This window comes from Oculina patagonica, chromosome 8, assembly GCF_052425735.1.
Source record: "Oculina patagonica isolate OP01 chromosome 8, crgOcupat, whole genome shotgun sequence".
In the NCBI taxonomy this organism is placed as follows: domain Eukaryota; kingdom Metazoa; phylum Cnidaria; class Anthozoa; order Scleractinia; family Oculinidae; genus Oculina; species Oculina patagonica.
This window is the reverse complement of record NC_135765.1, coordinates 3,634,430-3,649,374: the sequence shown is the minus strand read 5'-3', so window position 1 is coordinate 3,649,374 and position 14,945 is coordinate 3,634,430. Positions and strand designations below refer to the sequence as shown.

Here is a 14,945-nt window from a genome sequence, read left to right as displayed (position 1 = left end):
TCTGGGAACAAGATGGGTTTGAAAGTCCAAAGCCGTACTTTTACATGTTGTACTTCAATCAGAAGGCCCCCAATGGGTTGGCATAATTAGAATTTAGGATCTATTCAGCGTTGATGACGATAATTGACTGACATAGAAAGCTGCTTTTTCTTTTTTTCTCAGGCTTATCAGTGAAAGAGAACTATCCCTGTATGATGGAACAAGGCTGTTGCACCATGAAAGATATAAAATGATAAAAGAGGACAATAACTGGTCTGATCAAGAGATGGCTTCCAGGTGGGACAAAATTAACATTCGCCTTACTTCACCCAGAAATATTAACGGGTCACCATTTCTCCGTTATCTCCACATGGAGAATTGGGCTGCACGCACTCTGTTCTTTGCTTAATACTATAAAACACAGTTAAAACTGGGATTGTAGGATTGCACAAGATTGTATATGATTGTACAGTCATAGCAGGGTCTGCAGCCCCCACTAGAGACTGAAACTATGGCGCATTTTCCATTGTCTCCCGACCGTGTTTAAATAAAGTTTTACATTACATTACATTACATTACATTACAGACAGAAGCCAACCAACTAGAACTGGAGTGAAGCTTCTCTAATCCCTAGCTTTCGAACATTCTTCGACCTTAGTATCAAATGCGCCGCCAGGCATAAAACAGACTTGACCTTGCTTTGTTTTTCCATTTTAGGGGAATCTTGTGCATTCACCCATCATTCCGCATCATTGGATTGGCTGAGCCGCCTGTGATTGGCAGCTCTCAGCCGCAGTGGCTGAACTCTGAGCTTCTCTCCATGTTTCTGTTTCATCATGTAAGCCCACTGTCCAAACAGGAAGAGGCTCAAGTGATATATGACATGGTAAGAGAGAGAGTTAAAGGTTGTACCACGATTCCGAGAACGCATGCTAATGCATTTTTTTAATTTTGCGACAAAAAATAACTTGAAATGAGTCGATTAAATTTTGCAAGAAGCGTTTCCATGACTGACCTGCAACAAGCCAAACATATGATTTCTGTTTTCATTGCCACTAGGTCCCAGGCTCCCCACGTGATGTCATGGACAAGCTACTAGATCTCACCGGCAAGTTACGATCGTCGAAAGATCCCACAGTAAGTTTTTGTTTCCTGCATACTTTTTTCATTGGAGTGCCCTGTGTATCAGAAGGGGTAATTAAAAGGAAGCCCCATCAGGAATACGTGTTAACCCTATACTTCGAGTTATCCTTCAAGACGAGATTCTCCTGTCCTCGTTTGTGAATTGAAGGCAGACGAGGGGCTGGTTCCATCTTGTCCGCCCAATCCCCCCCCCCCCCCCAGTGAGGAGAAAGGAAAATTTTTTGTTTGAACCTAGAAAAGAGACAACATGAAGCAAAGAACTTTAAGTTAGTTGCAGTGAGAACTGGTCGAATCTGAAATCTTTGGGATACATCTTTCGTTTCGCAATCCAAAGGCAGTGTGGTAAGAGGCCAGATATATAGGGCATTATTATATGTCTACAATAGTACGCGCGCTCTGATTGGCTGGTGAGCGGGCATTATTTTCTTGTAATGACCGGGCATAATGAAACTTTTTCTCGGCTCGACGGTTTTTTGAGTTGTGAGTAAAAGCTACTAGCGAGGGGGCAAAAAAACAACAAAAAATGCCGACAAAATATAACTATCTTTTCAATAACTGAAAGAAAAATATAAGCATACCGATACTTCTTTAGTATGAGCGACGAAGAGAGCCACAGAGAGCGAGTTTTACCTCCAGTGTTTTTTCCCCTTGATTATACTCTTTTTTTGAATAGTGCTTAAAGGCCATACAATAAATAACTTATTAACCTCGTCCGTTCGGCCATTACAGGGGAATCTCAGACCTCGACCTTGATGTATTGACCTCGCTGTCGCTCGGTCAATACATCACGGCCTCGGTCTGAGATTCCCCTGTAATGACCTCACTCTCGGTTAATAAGTAGTATAATTTACTGGACTAACTGAACGAACTATTTTAACCCTCAGTAACAAGTTTCTCTATTAACCTCAAAATCCTTTTCATCACCATGTAGTAAAGCTTATTAAAATGAAGAAATTTCTGTTAGAGTCAGAGAGAGACAGACAAAAAGACAGAGAGCATAGAAAAATATAGATAAACATAAACATAAAAAGACAAATTCATAAAAATAGAGAGAGAAACATGCAAACAAAGAAAAAAGGAAAGATTCCTTATACGTGTTGTTGCTTTTATAGCAGTTTATGGTTTCTGATTATATGTTTCTCGTTTGACGTTGTGTCTAATTGCACGCAGGTTTCGTCCATTGCATCGTCATTGTCCACAAGACAATTGCTCCGCATCGCTCGTCGTCTGGCAAATTATCCAGCTGAAGACCTAGAGAATTCCATTCACAAAGCTTGTTTAGCAAGGTGAGACTAAACATCAGCAAGGTAGGGCTGTCGAGTTTCTTTTTCTTCTCAGTCCAGCTCTGGCCCTGTAGAAGACTAGTTAACTAGTCGAAATATCGGCCAAACCCAAGTGCCGTCGTACTAGCCGTGCATTTTAAGTAACTGTCTAATACACCTCGAATGTGTTCTAGTACGTGCATCTCCAAGCTACGTGAGATCCGGAAAGGAATTGTGCCGTAGTGTTCCTTGCGTCATGTGGCCCTCTACATTTAAACGTCTCGTGTTTCCTTATATTTATGGCTAATTTGAGTGGCTTTCTAATGACTACTTTTGCCGATTAAGAATTATACGAAGAGAGTAACTTTTTCCTTGCATGTAGGTTTTTACCAAGGCTGGCTGCTTCATCGCTGGAAAAAGTACTAAATGATTCTGAAATACATGTTCAGAAAGATCCTCCTGAACAGGAGCCAGTGGAAGCCAGCGACTTTGTTTGTGAGTTCATTCGCCTTTAATTTTCTAATGAATCCTTGAGAAGTTTACCCATAGTTTTAAGCAACAATGGGTAATCATGCATGTAGTTACTATGGCGACTGGTAGAGCGGTTTTAATACGACTGTCAAAGGTAATTTAGTGTCGGAAATGTTAGTTTATTGTAAGTGGTTGAAATACATTTCACAGATTCATAATAATAAAGTTTAGGAAAGGACAAATATTCCAGGCCCTCTACTTCACTTTTTTTCAAAAGTTATTGCGAACTTCTGAGAAGAAAAGAAACCATGAACTGTTTGCTCCTAAGTTGAGCAGTTTTCTTATTGTCGGCCATGAAAGAAGCCCATCAAAACCAAAAACAACGTTATTTTCGTCTAGCCATCCACAGTGAATTGGGTTTTGCCGCCAGCTGCTCCTTAAGTTTTATGATTGAAGTTACTTCAAGATTGCTGGTTTCATTATTTTCAGGTGAAATAAGAGACGGAGAGCTACATATTGGCCAGACAACAGTGCCAGTGTATAATCCAGAGAATAAAACTAAAGTTCCTGATGTGTTATTCTACGAAAATCATCAGGTGAGAACTAAACGGATTCTGTTTTACTTGGAATCAGCTTATGACAACTGAAACACTTAGTCGAAACCACCGCAAGGGTGAATTTGGACAAAGCTGAGATAAAAAAAACAAAAATGTATGAGTTAAGAAAGTTTTGGTATAAGTTTTATTTTTGTATGCTGTTATCCCACGTATTTATCTCGCCTTATTATCATTATTGCAGCATCTGAATGTTATGGAGGACATGCTTAAAGACTTCATGCTTGGAGAACATTTGTTACTGGTTGGAAATCAGGTATAACATTCAAACGGATAAAACTTACTACGATAGTAAAAAAAGCTTCTTCTACGTTGAGTTACTTGAGTTACTTGCTTTCTATGACCACTGTGCTGTAGTGAAGTGTCACGCACTGTAGCATATGAAAAGCTTTTCCATGTTAACTCCCTCTCTATATGATCTTGTACCAATAGTCTCCTTCGTAGCCGTCACGCAAGGTTCCTTTCCGTTGCGCGACTTACCAAATAACGGTTGTGAAGGAGACTAAGAGTTCAGTTGACTAAGTTGAATTTGTAAGCCCAACCAGACAAAACTGAATGTATTGTTCCTTTTGTGTATCCAGGGTGTTGGTAAAAACAAGATTGCAGACAGATTTTTACATCTTTTAAACCGTCCACGGGAATACATTCAACTTCACAGGTGTGTTACGTTGTGAGATGATTCTTATGCAACTGAGATTGATACTTTTTTCCTCTTCCTCTCCTCACTGTGAATTAGAGCGGTTAACTAATTACCGTAGTCAAACCAAAATTAAAGCTTTCCATCTCTGGCTAATCAAAACACATGCAAAAAGGGAAATGAACTAATCAACTCGAATGGAAACATGCAGTCGCTTCTAAGCGCGGAAACGTGCAACCGGCACCAAGCGCGGGAAAACATGAACCCAGTTCCAAGAACGGGAAAAACATGAAGCCAGTTCCAAGCGCGGGAAAAACATGTAGCCAGTTCCAAACGCGGGAAAACATGTAACCAGTGCCAAGTGCGGGAAAACATATAACCAGTGCCAAGCCCGGGAAAACATGTAACCAGTGCCAAGCGCGGGAAAACATGTAACCAGTGCCAAGCGCGGGAAAACATGTAACCAGTGCCAAGCTCGGGAAAACATGAGTCCGGTACCGAACGCGGAAAACAACCCACAAGCAAACTCACGCTTAATACTCTATAAAGAGCACGTACAAAAGATCAACCCAGTGAAAGTTTCTTTGTTTTCGTTTTACTGTCACAGGGACACCACTGTCCAGTCTCTCACTCTACAGCCGAACGTTCAAGATGGAGTCATTATTTACGAAGACTCACCGCTGGTCAGTAATAACACCGTATCATGTAGACCACAATCTTGTGGGTTTTTTAACAAAACAACTCTTAAAACCCTTTTTTAGAATAGCATTTCTGTAAAAAATTAAACTAGCCACGCCCGTGAAAGAATTTTGAAGGTCGCGAGTGTTGACAAAAAAATCCAATCTTTTGTAAAAAGCCTTTTCTTCATGTTGTCTTGTACATGGTTCTCCCTCTAAAGCACTTTAGAGGAATCTTCTTGGCAATTTTCAGATGCATTGCGAGCTTGTATAGGCGACATTCTTGTAAAATTTACACAATCTGATCGCTTCCGTCTCCCTCGTGGCTTACGAAGATCCAGTCCTTAATGCCAGGTTCGGTTTATTCTCCTCAGGTTCGCGCGGTCAAGTTTGGTCACGTATTAGTCGTTGATGAGGCGGACAAAGCGCCTACTCACGTGACCTGCATACTGAAGTCCTTAGTTGAGAGTGGAGTGATGGTGCTTGGAGATGGTAGACGGATTGTGACGGGTAAGTGAAGTATCTCTTGCTCTCTGTTAATCTCAAACTTGACAGAAAACAAGATAAACTGGTTTCTTTCTTGTTTGACAGGTGACGACACAACTCCGCTGCCCAGTAATGCTATCAGGGCTCACCCAGATTTCCGAATGATTGTTCTTGCAAATCGGCCAGGGTTTCCTTTCTTGGGAAACGATTTCTTTGGATCTCTTGGTAAGAGCTTTTCAAATTGTGTTGTCTCTTCTTATTTTTTATACTCAAAGCTCCAGAATATGTATTTGTTTCTTAATTCTCTCGTTTCTGTCAATGAAAAGTACTCCGTGACAACGAAATTTCTCATTCTTGTCACAGGTGATATATTTAGCTGTCACGCAGTAGATAATCCAGACTTTGAGTCAGAAATGGTAAGCTTATAATACACATTTCTTTCATGTTAGTATGAGAATTAGGTATTGAGCATTTTTGCGAATTATATGTCGTTAATCAAAGCGCCTTTTCCCTCTGTTTGAACCCTGAAGGGTGGCCCCTCCATTTTGCAACCCGTCTCATGCCCAAAGGATCGAGAAAAACTATAAAAAGCAACTGTAAAAACTGAATAAGAAATTGATTATCAACTTTTACGAGTTACCCTTATCTTAACTTCTAGGCCCGATTGTGATTTCAGTATCAGTCAAGTGGATTACGTCATCGAGACCGAACAATAGACCATTTCTTGATACGTTTATTATTCCTTTGAACAACCGAGCTCATCAAACCCACTCACCAACAAATTACCACTGTACTGTTCGTTTGTTCCCCGCGGGTTGCAACTGTGAAATAACTCATTTCTCGACCTCCTTTTCACTGTTTTCTTGCATTGCAATCTCAAGTCTGTATTGGTTGTCCCTCCTTTAGGCGATGTTACGTAAGTACGGTCCCAGTGTTCCACAGGAGCTTCTCCACAAGCTGGTGAATGCATTTGGTGAATTACGCTCCCGAGCTGACCAGGGTCTGATCTCTTATCCTTACTCCACCAGGGAGGTTGTCAGTGTTGTCAAACACTTACAGGTAACAGTCAGTTTGTGTGACTTGTGTCACGTAATGTGCGTCACGTAATGTGCGTCACCTAATGTTCGTCATATAATGCGTGTCACGTACTAGGTGCGTCATGTACTGGGCGTCACGTAACGTGCATCACATTATGTGTCACATAATATGGGTGATATAATGCGTGTCACGTACTGTGTGTGTCATGTACTGGGCGTCACGTAACGTGCATCACATTATGTGTCACATAATATGGGTGATATAATGCGTGTCACGAACTGTGTGCGTCATGTACTGGGCGCCACGTACTTTGCGTCACGTAACGTGCGTCACGTAATGTGCGTCATGTAATGCGTGTCACGTACTGTGTGCGTCATATACTCGGCGCCACGCAATGTGCGTAACATTATGTGTCACATAATATGGGTGATATAATGCGTGTCACGTACTGTGTGCGTCATGTACTGGGCGCCACGTACTGTGCGTTACGTAACGTGCGTCACATTATGTGTCACGTAATGTATATCGCGTAATGTGCCGTGTAAAATGTGTCAAGTTTTTTACTTGTCCACTAGCACAGCACAACAGAAACGGACGGTTATTGTTCTAAAATGATTCTTTAGTATTGCATTTCGTAGTAGGCATTACCCATAAAAATATAATTGTTGCCTCGAGATCTCTGCATACTTGAGACAAGTTCAATCAGTTTTCCTTGCAGTCGATGTAGTACATCTATTGTTATATTTCACGTATTGCTTTCTCCCTATTTTTCTGCTTCCGCAAAACGTGATATAAGCGGGGGGGGGGGGGGGGGGAGGGGACTCCTTGTTCCTTCTGCTAAGCTCGGCCTGACTTGCCAATAGGCCCAAACGCTGACTTATCATAACAACAGAGTACATTATTTCAACAAAAAATTAAAATTATTTTTTTTCTTTTTCTTACAGGCTTTCCCCGATGAGGGCCTGGCCAATGTCGTCCGCAACGTGTTCGACTTTGATTCATATCACCCGGAAGTGAAGGAGGTTGTAACGGAAGTGCTTCACAAACATGGGATCCCTGTGGGCGCCTCCACCAGGAATATCAACCTGTCGAAAGAGTAAGAACTGAACGAAATGATAGCTTGCTGGACTCGAGACGAAGCTAAGAACAGGTTCTTAGCGAAACAGAGACGACAATCGGAATTTTAATTCCGATTAGTGAATATCGCATTCTCTGCCCGGTGCAGACCATAAAAATAAACTGTAATTCACACTATGCAAGGAAATAATTTGAAAAAAAAAAAACGTGTCACCTAGCTTGTGTGTAACTGGGGTCGTTAAGACAGCAAAATCCAATCACAGTGCGGAATGAAAACAAAGTATTCATCCAGTTTAATATTTGGTCAGTTATTGTCAATGAGAGCAAAGTGACGTACCAATGGTGTGCTTTGTGTTCAGGTCGTGATTGCAAGATCGCGTTGCCTCTGCTTCGATGAAATTGTCAACACAATTTTTAACTTTTATTTAGGGTTTGTAATTTAAGCGTAAACAGAAGTCAAATAAAGGAAGTAAACTCTGATTGTTGTCAGTGCCTCTTTTATGTCTCTTGTGTCAGGTCAGTCCGAACCAATATTCCCTTAAAAAAACCGGCATTTAATCGTTTTTGTCACATTTCTTGGATTCGCTTGTCTTAGAAAAAATCAAAGGAGGCCTTGACCGAAGATCAGAGTTTACTTTAGACCACATTTATTTTTACAATTGTTTTGCCTTGCATAGAAACCGAGTGCAAGGCAAGTACAGAAAATGACTCTTGATTTCATGGGCGTTTTCAAAAAAAAAATGTTTATAGTCTCCAAGGCTAATGTTTTCATTCTTTGTGATTCTTGTTCTGTGTTTCTGTGTCGTGTACAGGTTTTCTCTGCCTGCCCCAATCCTGGTCTCCACCTGGAAAATTCCTGGGGACGAGGATGGTTTCAATGCCGGAATCAACTGCCCAGTGGAAGAAAGAAAACTTAAGATGCGGGTTAGTCCTAAAGTAAACTTTAACTCTTTTTTGAAAGATAAAACGCAAAAACTCCAATCACTCAAGCTAAACATAGGCACGCTAAGCGTGCAGGAGTTATTTTTCAATTTATGGGATGGCTTGGGGTAAGATTGGTTGATTGCCCTGTTGGGATGGTATATGCCATGGGTTGAGCTATTTGTGTATGGCGGTCCACGGAGCCACTTTTTTGCACAAAATTTGTTTGCAAACAAAGTAATTTTTACGTGCACTTTGATACTTCAGAACTGTTTTATTCAATCCTTAAATTTTCATCATTTAATTGAAAAACAAGAACTGATTTAATTACCTTATTGTTACTTATTTTCGCGGGACTTAGTTTTCGCGATTTTCAAAAAATCGCGAAATTAAAGACCCACGAAAAAAGGTTCTCGCGAAAAATAACGACGCGAACTTTAATACCCATATATATATAATTCGTTATAATTAATCAACGTTACGGTCAGTTTACTACATGTACATAATCAGTATCTTGGTACAGTCGTCAAACTAGCTCTACTTAGTGATAAAGGAACATTAAAATCAGTTGTGACAATTTTGATACTTACTGTTTGTTAATGCAGACCAGTATTTTGACATTTTTCGCGAAATTAAGTTCCTTTAAACGTATTTTTTTTAACAAATCGCGAAAATTAAGTCCCGCGAAATATGCCCGTTCCATTTCCGCGAAATCACTTTTTGCTGGCAAATTATCCAACTCACCTAAACCATCAATCAATCAATCAACCAATCAATCAAGTAATCAATCAATTGACTGATCGATCAATCAATCAAATTTTATTTAGAGAGTTTGACATTTAATAATTATAACTGAAACTTCGAAAGACTAATGAACCTGTGGTCTCCTTGTGGCCCACGTAAAAATAGCTTAGTATAAACATATACAAATAACCATGAAACGTCAACTTTGAAACCCTGTAACGACGTAAATTCTCTCTGAAAATAACATATAACGAATTCTTGACTATCGAAACAATACGCAATTTCTTATTCGCAAAGACTGAAACCATTAAAACATTCGCTCATGTCATTAGTGTAATTGACTTCCGTTTCCAAAAGATGAGACAATGCAACCGCCTGTTCTCGTGTTTGATTTATTTTAAATAAAACGACAAAACAAGCAGCATACTTGTTTGGTAGCTTGTTTTTAGCTGAATAATAACAAAGAGTACCTCTGGAGACCTGTAGAAAGTGATTTAGAAACCTCCTGCCGAGTTCGTTTTATTTCCTTACTGCATGTGACGTCAACAGACGCCCGACTAACAAAGAAAGGGTAAAATTCCCACATCAAACGAAATTATGCGGAAACCACTAAACAATACAGACTAGGAAGAGTCAGTTCATCATCAAATCGTCACTCAGTTGCGACCTCAAGTACCATCATTAACTTACTATAAAACTGCTGTGTTTTGACCATTTGTTCCACTGGTCTCCGATTAACAATGAGCGGCAGTACACTAGTAGAGGTGTTTGGCCATATCCTGTTCAGTTTTACACGAAGCGTGACAGAGCACTACAACCCAGAAGAACCAGAATTCACGACAGAGCCTTTTGGCTACGATCCTCTACAAAGCACAGGTCGAGAATGGAATTATCTTCCCGTCGATGAGCTTATTTATCAAGAATACAGCGACAGAGAAGCCACAAGCTTGGACTATCTACCGTCTAGCCCTCTTGATATAAAGGTTATAAACGCGTGCTCACCAGAGGAAAACAGCGAACCACAGAAAGATCAGCAAGATGAAGATAGAGCAATGGCTTGGAAGCGATTCAGACCATCCGCTTTCCGTACAGTTTGTAAATCAATGTACACTGGAGCTTTGATTTCACTGCTTACTGCTACCATCATAGGTTCAGTATACATGTCGATCTCCTACCTATCTTTTAAAACTACAAACAACTGTGAATTTCGCCCAAAGGAGTCCATTCCAGAAAACGTGCAATGGACGAGATCAATTTCTACTGTGATCTCTTGTGCTTTTCTTTACGCTTGGTACTTTGCATGTACATTTTTCCTATTTCGCCCTTATCAGTTAATGGGAGTGAAAAGGAAACTTGTCCTGGTTAGTTGCCTCGCATATTTCTTGGACACATGTTATCGTGTTGCTCTACAAGCTCTGGGAATATCTCATTCAAAGCTTTCTACTTTACAAAAGACCCCCTCAACGCTTTCGCTTTAATGAGTATATTTTGGCAAGCATATCTTCTAACGAATCACTTTCGTTTGGGACGGACAAGGAGACAGAAGGTGACATTTTTCTTACAAATGACAGTTCCCATCTGTTCTATTATAATTCTTGCCATTTCTGCGGCAGCTATAATTTACCCAGCGTATAACGAGCAAAGAAAGGAGAGCAAAATGCGCCTGGTAATCGCACTCTTCGCTCCTCTCATTGGAGTCGTACTCAAAGTAATCTCGCGAATTTGTGTCCAGCGGGTATGGAACATTACTCATCCGGGATATTCCTATGTCTTATTGGCGCCGTTGCATTGTGCCTCAGCTTTTTTGTTTCGAGTTTTACAAGCTGATCTTGACAATCTGCAAGCCATCGCCGTTCTTGGAATGATTCACGGAGCTGCAGAAGTCGTAGAACGAAGCGCCATGGTTGTGATTGATCATATTTGTCACGTGATTTGGAAAAGAACATCAGCTCCTTGGGGAAGTTTTCGTACTCCTCGCCGTGAGAGACTAATGGCTGATATCGCTATCATGAGCATGTTGTCGGAATCAACTGCTATAGTGTCTGTTAACGGTTTTATGTACCTGTATCAATTTGTTTACTTACAAAACGATTCCCTTTTAAAGCTGTTACAGTCTTTTGCCATTCATACTTCAATTCAGCTGGTGATTGAGTGGTTTTTCACCAGCGTATCTCTAGCGATCGAGACTCGCTATCAGAATATGGCTGTCATGGCTGTTTGGCAAAGAAGATGGAAAAGACACATTTCAGTGGCAATTGTAACTGCCGTGTCAGTAGGTGTATGGACTAGCGATCGAAACCTTTTAGTAATGATACACGAGCACTTTAAAAAGCCCTTAAATCAACCTTGTAAAATGCCATTTACTTAATAACACATCGAGAGATCTTAAAGACTGTGCTCTGAAAAGCTAGTTGCCTCGAAAAATGACATACTGATGACGTAGCTCTATATACAGAGGTCCCGGAGAGTGCAAATTTTTTTTACGCCCACTTCAAGATGGCCGCCACTTACGGTCGTCGACTGGTAACTAGTACCGGTTAGCCTACTATGCACTCTGGTTAGCCTACTATTCACTTCGGTTAGTCTATTATGCACTTCGGTTAGCCTACTATGCACTTCGGTTAGCCTACTATGCACTTTGGTTAGCCTGTTTACGGTTAGCTATCGATATTTGTAAGGGAAACACGATATATAGTTAAAATTTACGGAATCTTGGAGCCGGCTCCCGGTGGCGTAGCGGTATCATACTCGCTCTTCAGGCAGACGACCCGATTTCGATTCCACCCCGGGGCACATTATATCGAACATTTTCCTTTTTCCTCTTCCATAAAATTCGAAAAAAAAAGCTAAGTGTCTAAAGTGGGCGTAAAAAAAAAATTCCCCGGAGAGTATCTCCGGCTGTTGCTTGATGCTGAACAAAGTTCTATGCAATAAGTGTGGGAATTCTTGCGCGCTCATAAGCTGACAGTTACGGTTGATGAGAGTATAGTCCATGAAAATGACGAATACTGTAACGCAACGTTAAAATTTCGAAAAACCTGTAAAATTGTCGCCACTTTTCTGATGACTCGTTCTGTGCTCTTCTACCCCAAGTAGTTCATTTATTATATTATGTTATGTTATCCTTATCATTTTTGAACTTAGAAATAAGATGAGACAAGTAATAATTTATTAAGTCACACAATAATTTAGTATGTATAAATAGTAATTTTGATAAAAAGTAGAAACGCAGAGACTCAAAGGAAAGTGCAGAATGCAATATGGCCAAAAAATTGACAGCATGATAATAATTTTCCATAAAAGATTGAATTTACAGTGAAAATCATAAAACCGTGAACCCTTGTATTAATCTTGGAGATAAAAATTGTTACAGAAAACCATCGAATGATAGCTCAAAATGGCGGAAAATAGGGACTTTAAGATACCTGGACGGCTGACCTCGAGGACGGTAAAATTTCGCGAGGAGGACTGGGCCGATGTCGACGTTCTTGGCGGGAACTTCCAACGTTAAGAGCCGGCGTGTGTGAACGGAGGACGGCTTCGTTAGTGGATCAATAATTCCTTTGCCCAAAACATGCGAAGAAACACATTTGGCGCTTCTAGCCCAAAGTCTGGGACCAGAAAGCACTATTTTCATTCACAGGGTACAAATTCCAAGTGAATTTTTTGTAGAAACACAAGCAAGAAAGTTCATAATTTCACGCACGTGGCTTCGCCATCAGCGTTTATGCAAAGCACCACAGCAAATATATTCGCAACCGCAAATAAAACTTGACTTCTTAACTTTTTATCTTTTTATCAGTACCAAACCAAGAATACCATAAAGGACCACCTAACAAAGTAACAGAATTACAAAAATATGAGTTTTTTAAACGAAATCATACAAAAAGCTGGTGGACGGCAAAACTCTACTTCTCACGTCCTCGACAACAGCTGGACGGAGCTGGACGGCAATGTGCGTGGAGCGGGCATGCGCAATATAGGCTACACGCGAAAAATTACTTCCGGTCAGCCGTCCTCGAGGTCAGCCGTCCAGGTATCTTTTAAAGTCCCTAATGTTAAAACATGGACAGTAATGTAGTCAAGAGGTTTTTTTTGGAACAGTTTGACAACTAGTTTCTCTATTTTTTCTTTCTTAGTATAATTAAAGTGTTCACTCACGGTTTTTGTATTTTTACTGTAAAATTTTGTATTGAAAGGCTTTCACATAAGGTTCATAAGCAACCTTATGAGGAAGGGCGAAAGCAAGTTTCAATTCAGTTAAGTTAAAATTTTGTCTTAATTTTTTTTGCATTGTTTGGTAGCTGAGCTTTCCTCAGTGCTTGCTAACAATGAATAGAAATCTTTCGATTTCTTGTTTGAAATATCAAAAATAACGTTATTACACTTAAAATAAGCTGGGCGGTATAGAGTATAGAGTGTCTACGACCAGTCCATGTAAGAAAATTCGCCTTTTATATTTTTTCCTTATTATATCAAAGAAATTAATGTTGTTTAGATTTAATAACAAATCGTTGACAGTGCAGATTCCAGAGTTGTAATAAGTTTTGAAAAAAACTAATGTCTTTATTGTTCCAAATTATAGAAAGCCAGTATTTTCCTCAAAGAAAAGATCTCGGAATTCTGACCACCAAAGCAAAAGTTCTCTGTAGAAAGTTGAGATTGTTGGTAGATCTTTTATCGTGTAATTGTACTCAAAGATTAAAAGATCTCCAATTTGTTTTAGGAGATATATTAAATAGAACTTCCATGTACTGTTATAATTATTAAATATTATTTTAAACCAAGACAGTCTTGAGGCCTTAATCATACTTTCAATGTCTATCATTTTTGAGTTATTTTTTTCAAAAATAGCTCTTAGCCGTCGTGATAGACCGTGTAGTCAGTCAGTCATTGGCTCAGTCAGTGAAGTATGTTTGTTTGTCACACCAATCAGATTTCAGGTACTATAAGAACCAATCAAATTGTAGTTTATAAACGGGAAGCAATCTGAGTTATCTGACACAGTTGTAGTGAGCGATTTCGTTGGAAGACTTTAGATTTGTAGGAGGCGGAATTGGTATGTTGTGAATTAACCCTGGATTAAAAATGTGTTTTTCGTAACGCTCGCCTGCTTACATCGCACACGCCTATCAGCAAAAGGCCCAACACAAAATTGTTATTCGTCTTATTCGAGCGTTTGTTTTGGAGAGGCTAGTTTTCCTGAACATAGTAAAAATTAAAAATCACATAAAGCATATGCATAAAGCAGATTTAAACAATAATGTTGTCATTATGATGTTAATACTGTAGGCATATTTACAAAGAGTCGAAGAAATGGAAAGGAATCTTCTTTAGATTCCTAAATATTACTGGAGACTCGGTCGCGCCAAATGCAAACCGCAATTAATTTACCTTAAGGTTACTATTTTAGCGACTACTAATTTTAGCCATTTTTTCTGAGCAAGATTTATCGACTATTAAGTTTAGCGATTTCCCGAAAATTTAAAAAAATAAACAATTTTGATATATAGCTAAGATGGAAATAAATGTTCAGCAATAGAACAAAGTCACTTGAAATTAAACGATCATTAATTTGCGTTGCTAGAAAGAACAACATGAATTGCAATTGTTAGAAAGTAGGTCCTCGTCAGGGAAATCAGTGATATGACGGCAATTCCAGCTTTCTCCCAACCCTTAATTGTTGCCCGACCTTCTGAAGTAGTCATATAGTTGAACAGGGCCATTATATTTAATTTGGTATTCCTTTGGCGGGCGGGGGTATTAATTTAACGCGAATTTAATTTGACCAAGACAAATTTTAGCGAGTACTAAATTTAGCGATTTTAGCCCAACTCGCTAAAATCGCTAAAATTAGTAGCCGCTAACAATATGTAGTCTCTTGAGCGTCTTGCTC

The 14,945-nt window shown here is 39.7% G+C and overlaps 1 protein-coding gene and 1 pseudogene across 2 annotated transcripts in view; both read left to right on the top strand.

Moving 5' to 3' along the window:
• The window catches only part of LOC144663364 (von Willebrand factor A domain-containing protein 8-like), a 35,287-nt gene that overhangs the window by 12,591 nt on the left and 7,751 nt on the right, over window positions 1-14,945 (top strand). For both annotated transcript variants that reach the window (XM_078524273.1, XM_078524272.1), the window contains exons 15-29: window positions 163-276; window positions 697-865; window positions 1,039-1,116; window positions 2,293-2,408; window positions 2,767-2,879; window positions 3,345-3,451; window positions 3,654-3,725; window positions 4,051-4,127; window positions 4,714-4,789; window positions 5,158-5,293; window positions 5,375-5,494; window positions 5,633-5,685; window positions 6,176-6,328; window positions 7,252-7,403; window positions 8,197-8,308. In XM_078524273.1, the coding sequence (XP_078380399.1) occupies window positions 163-276; window positions 697-865; window positions 1,039-1,116; window positions 2,293-2,408; window positions 2,767-2,879; window positions 3,345-3,451; window positions 3,654-3,725; window positions 4,051-4,127; window positions 4,714-4,789; window positions 5,158-5,293; window positions 5,375-5,494; window positions 5,633-5,685; window positions 6,176-6,328; window positions 7,252-7,403; window positions 8,197-8,308 (1,648 nt within the window). The remainder of the gene's footprint in view (window positions 1-162; window positions 277-696; window positions 866-1,038; window positions 1,117-2,292; window positions 2,409-2,766; window positions 2,880-3,344; window positions 3,452-3,653; window positions 3,726-4,050; window positions 4,128-4,713; window positions 4,790-5,157; window positions 5,294-5,374; window positions 5,495-5,632; window positions 5,686-6,175; window positions 6,329-7,251; window positions 7,404-8,196; window positions 8,309-14,945) is intronic.
• On the top strand, window positions 9,790-11,417 carry LOC144663409 (uncharacterized; annotated as a pseudogene).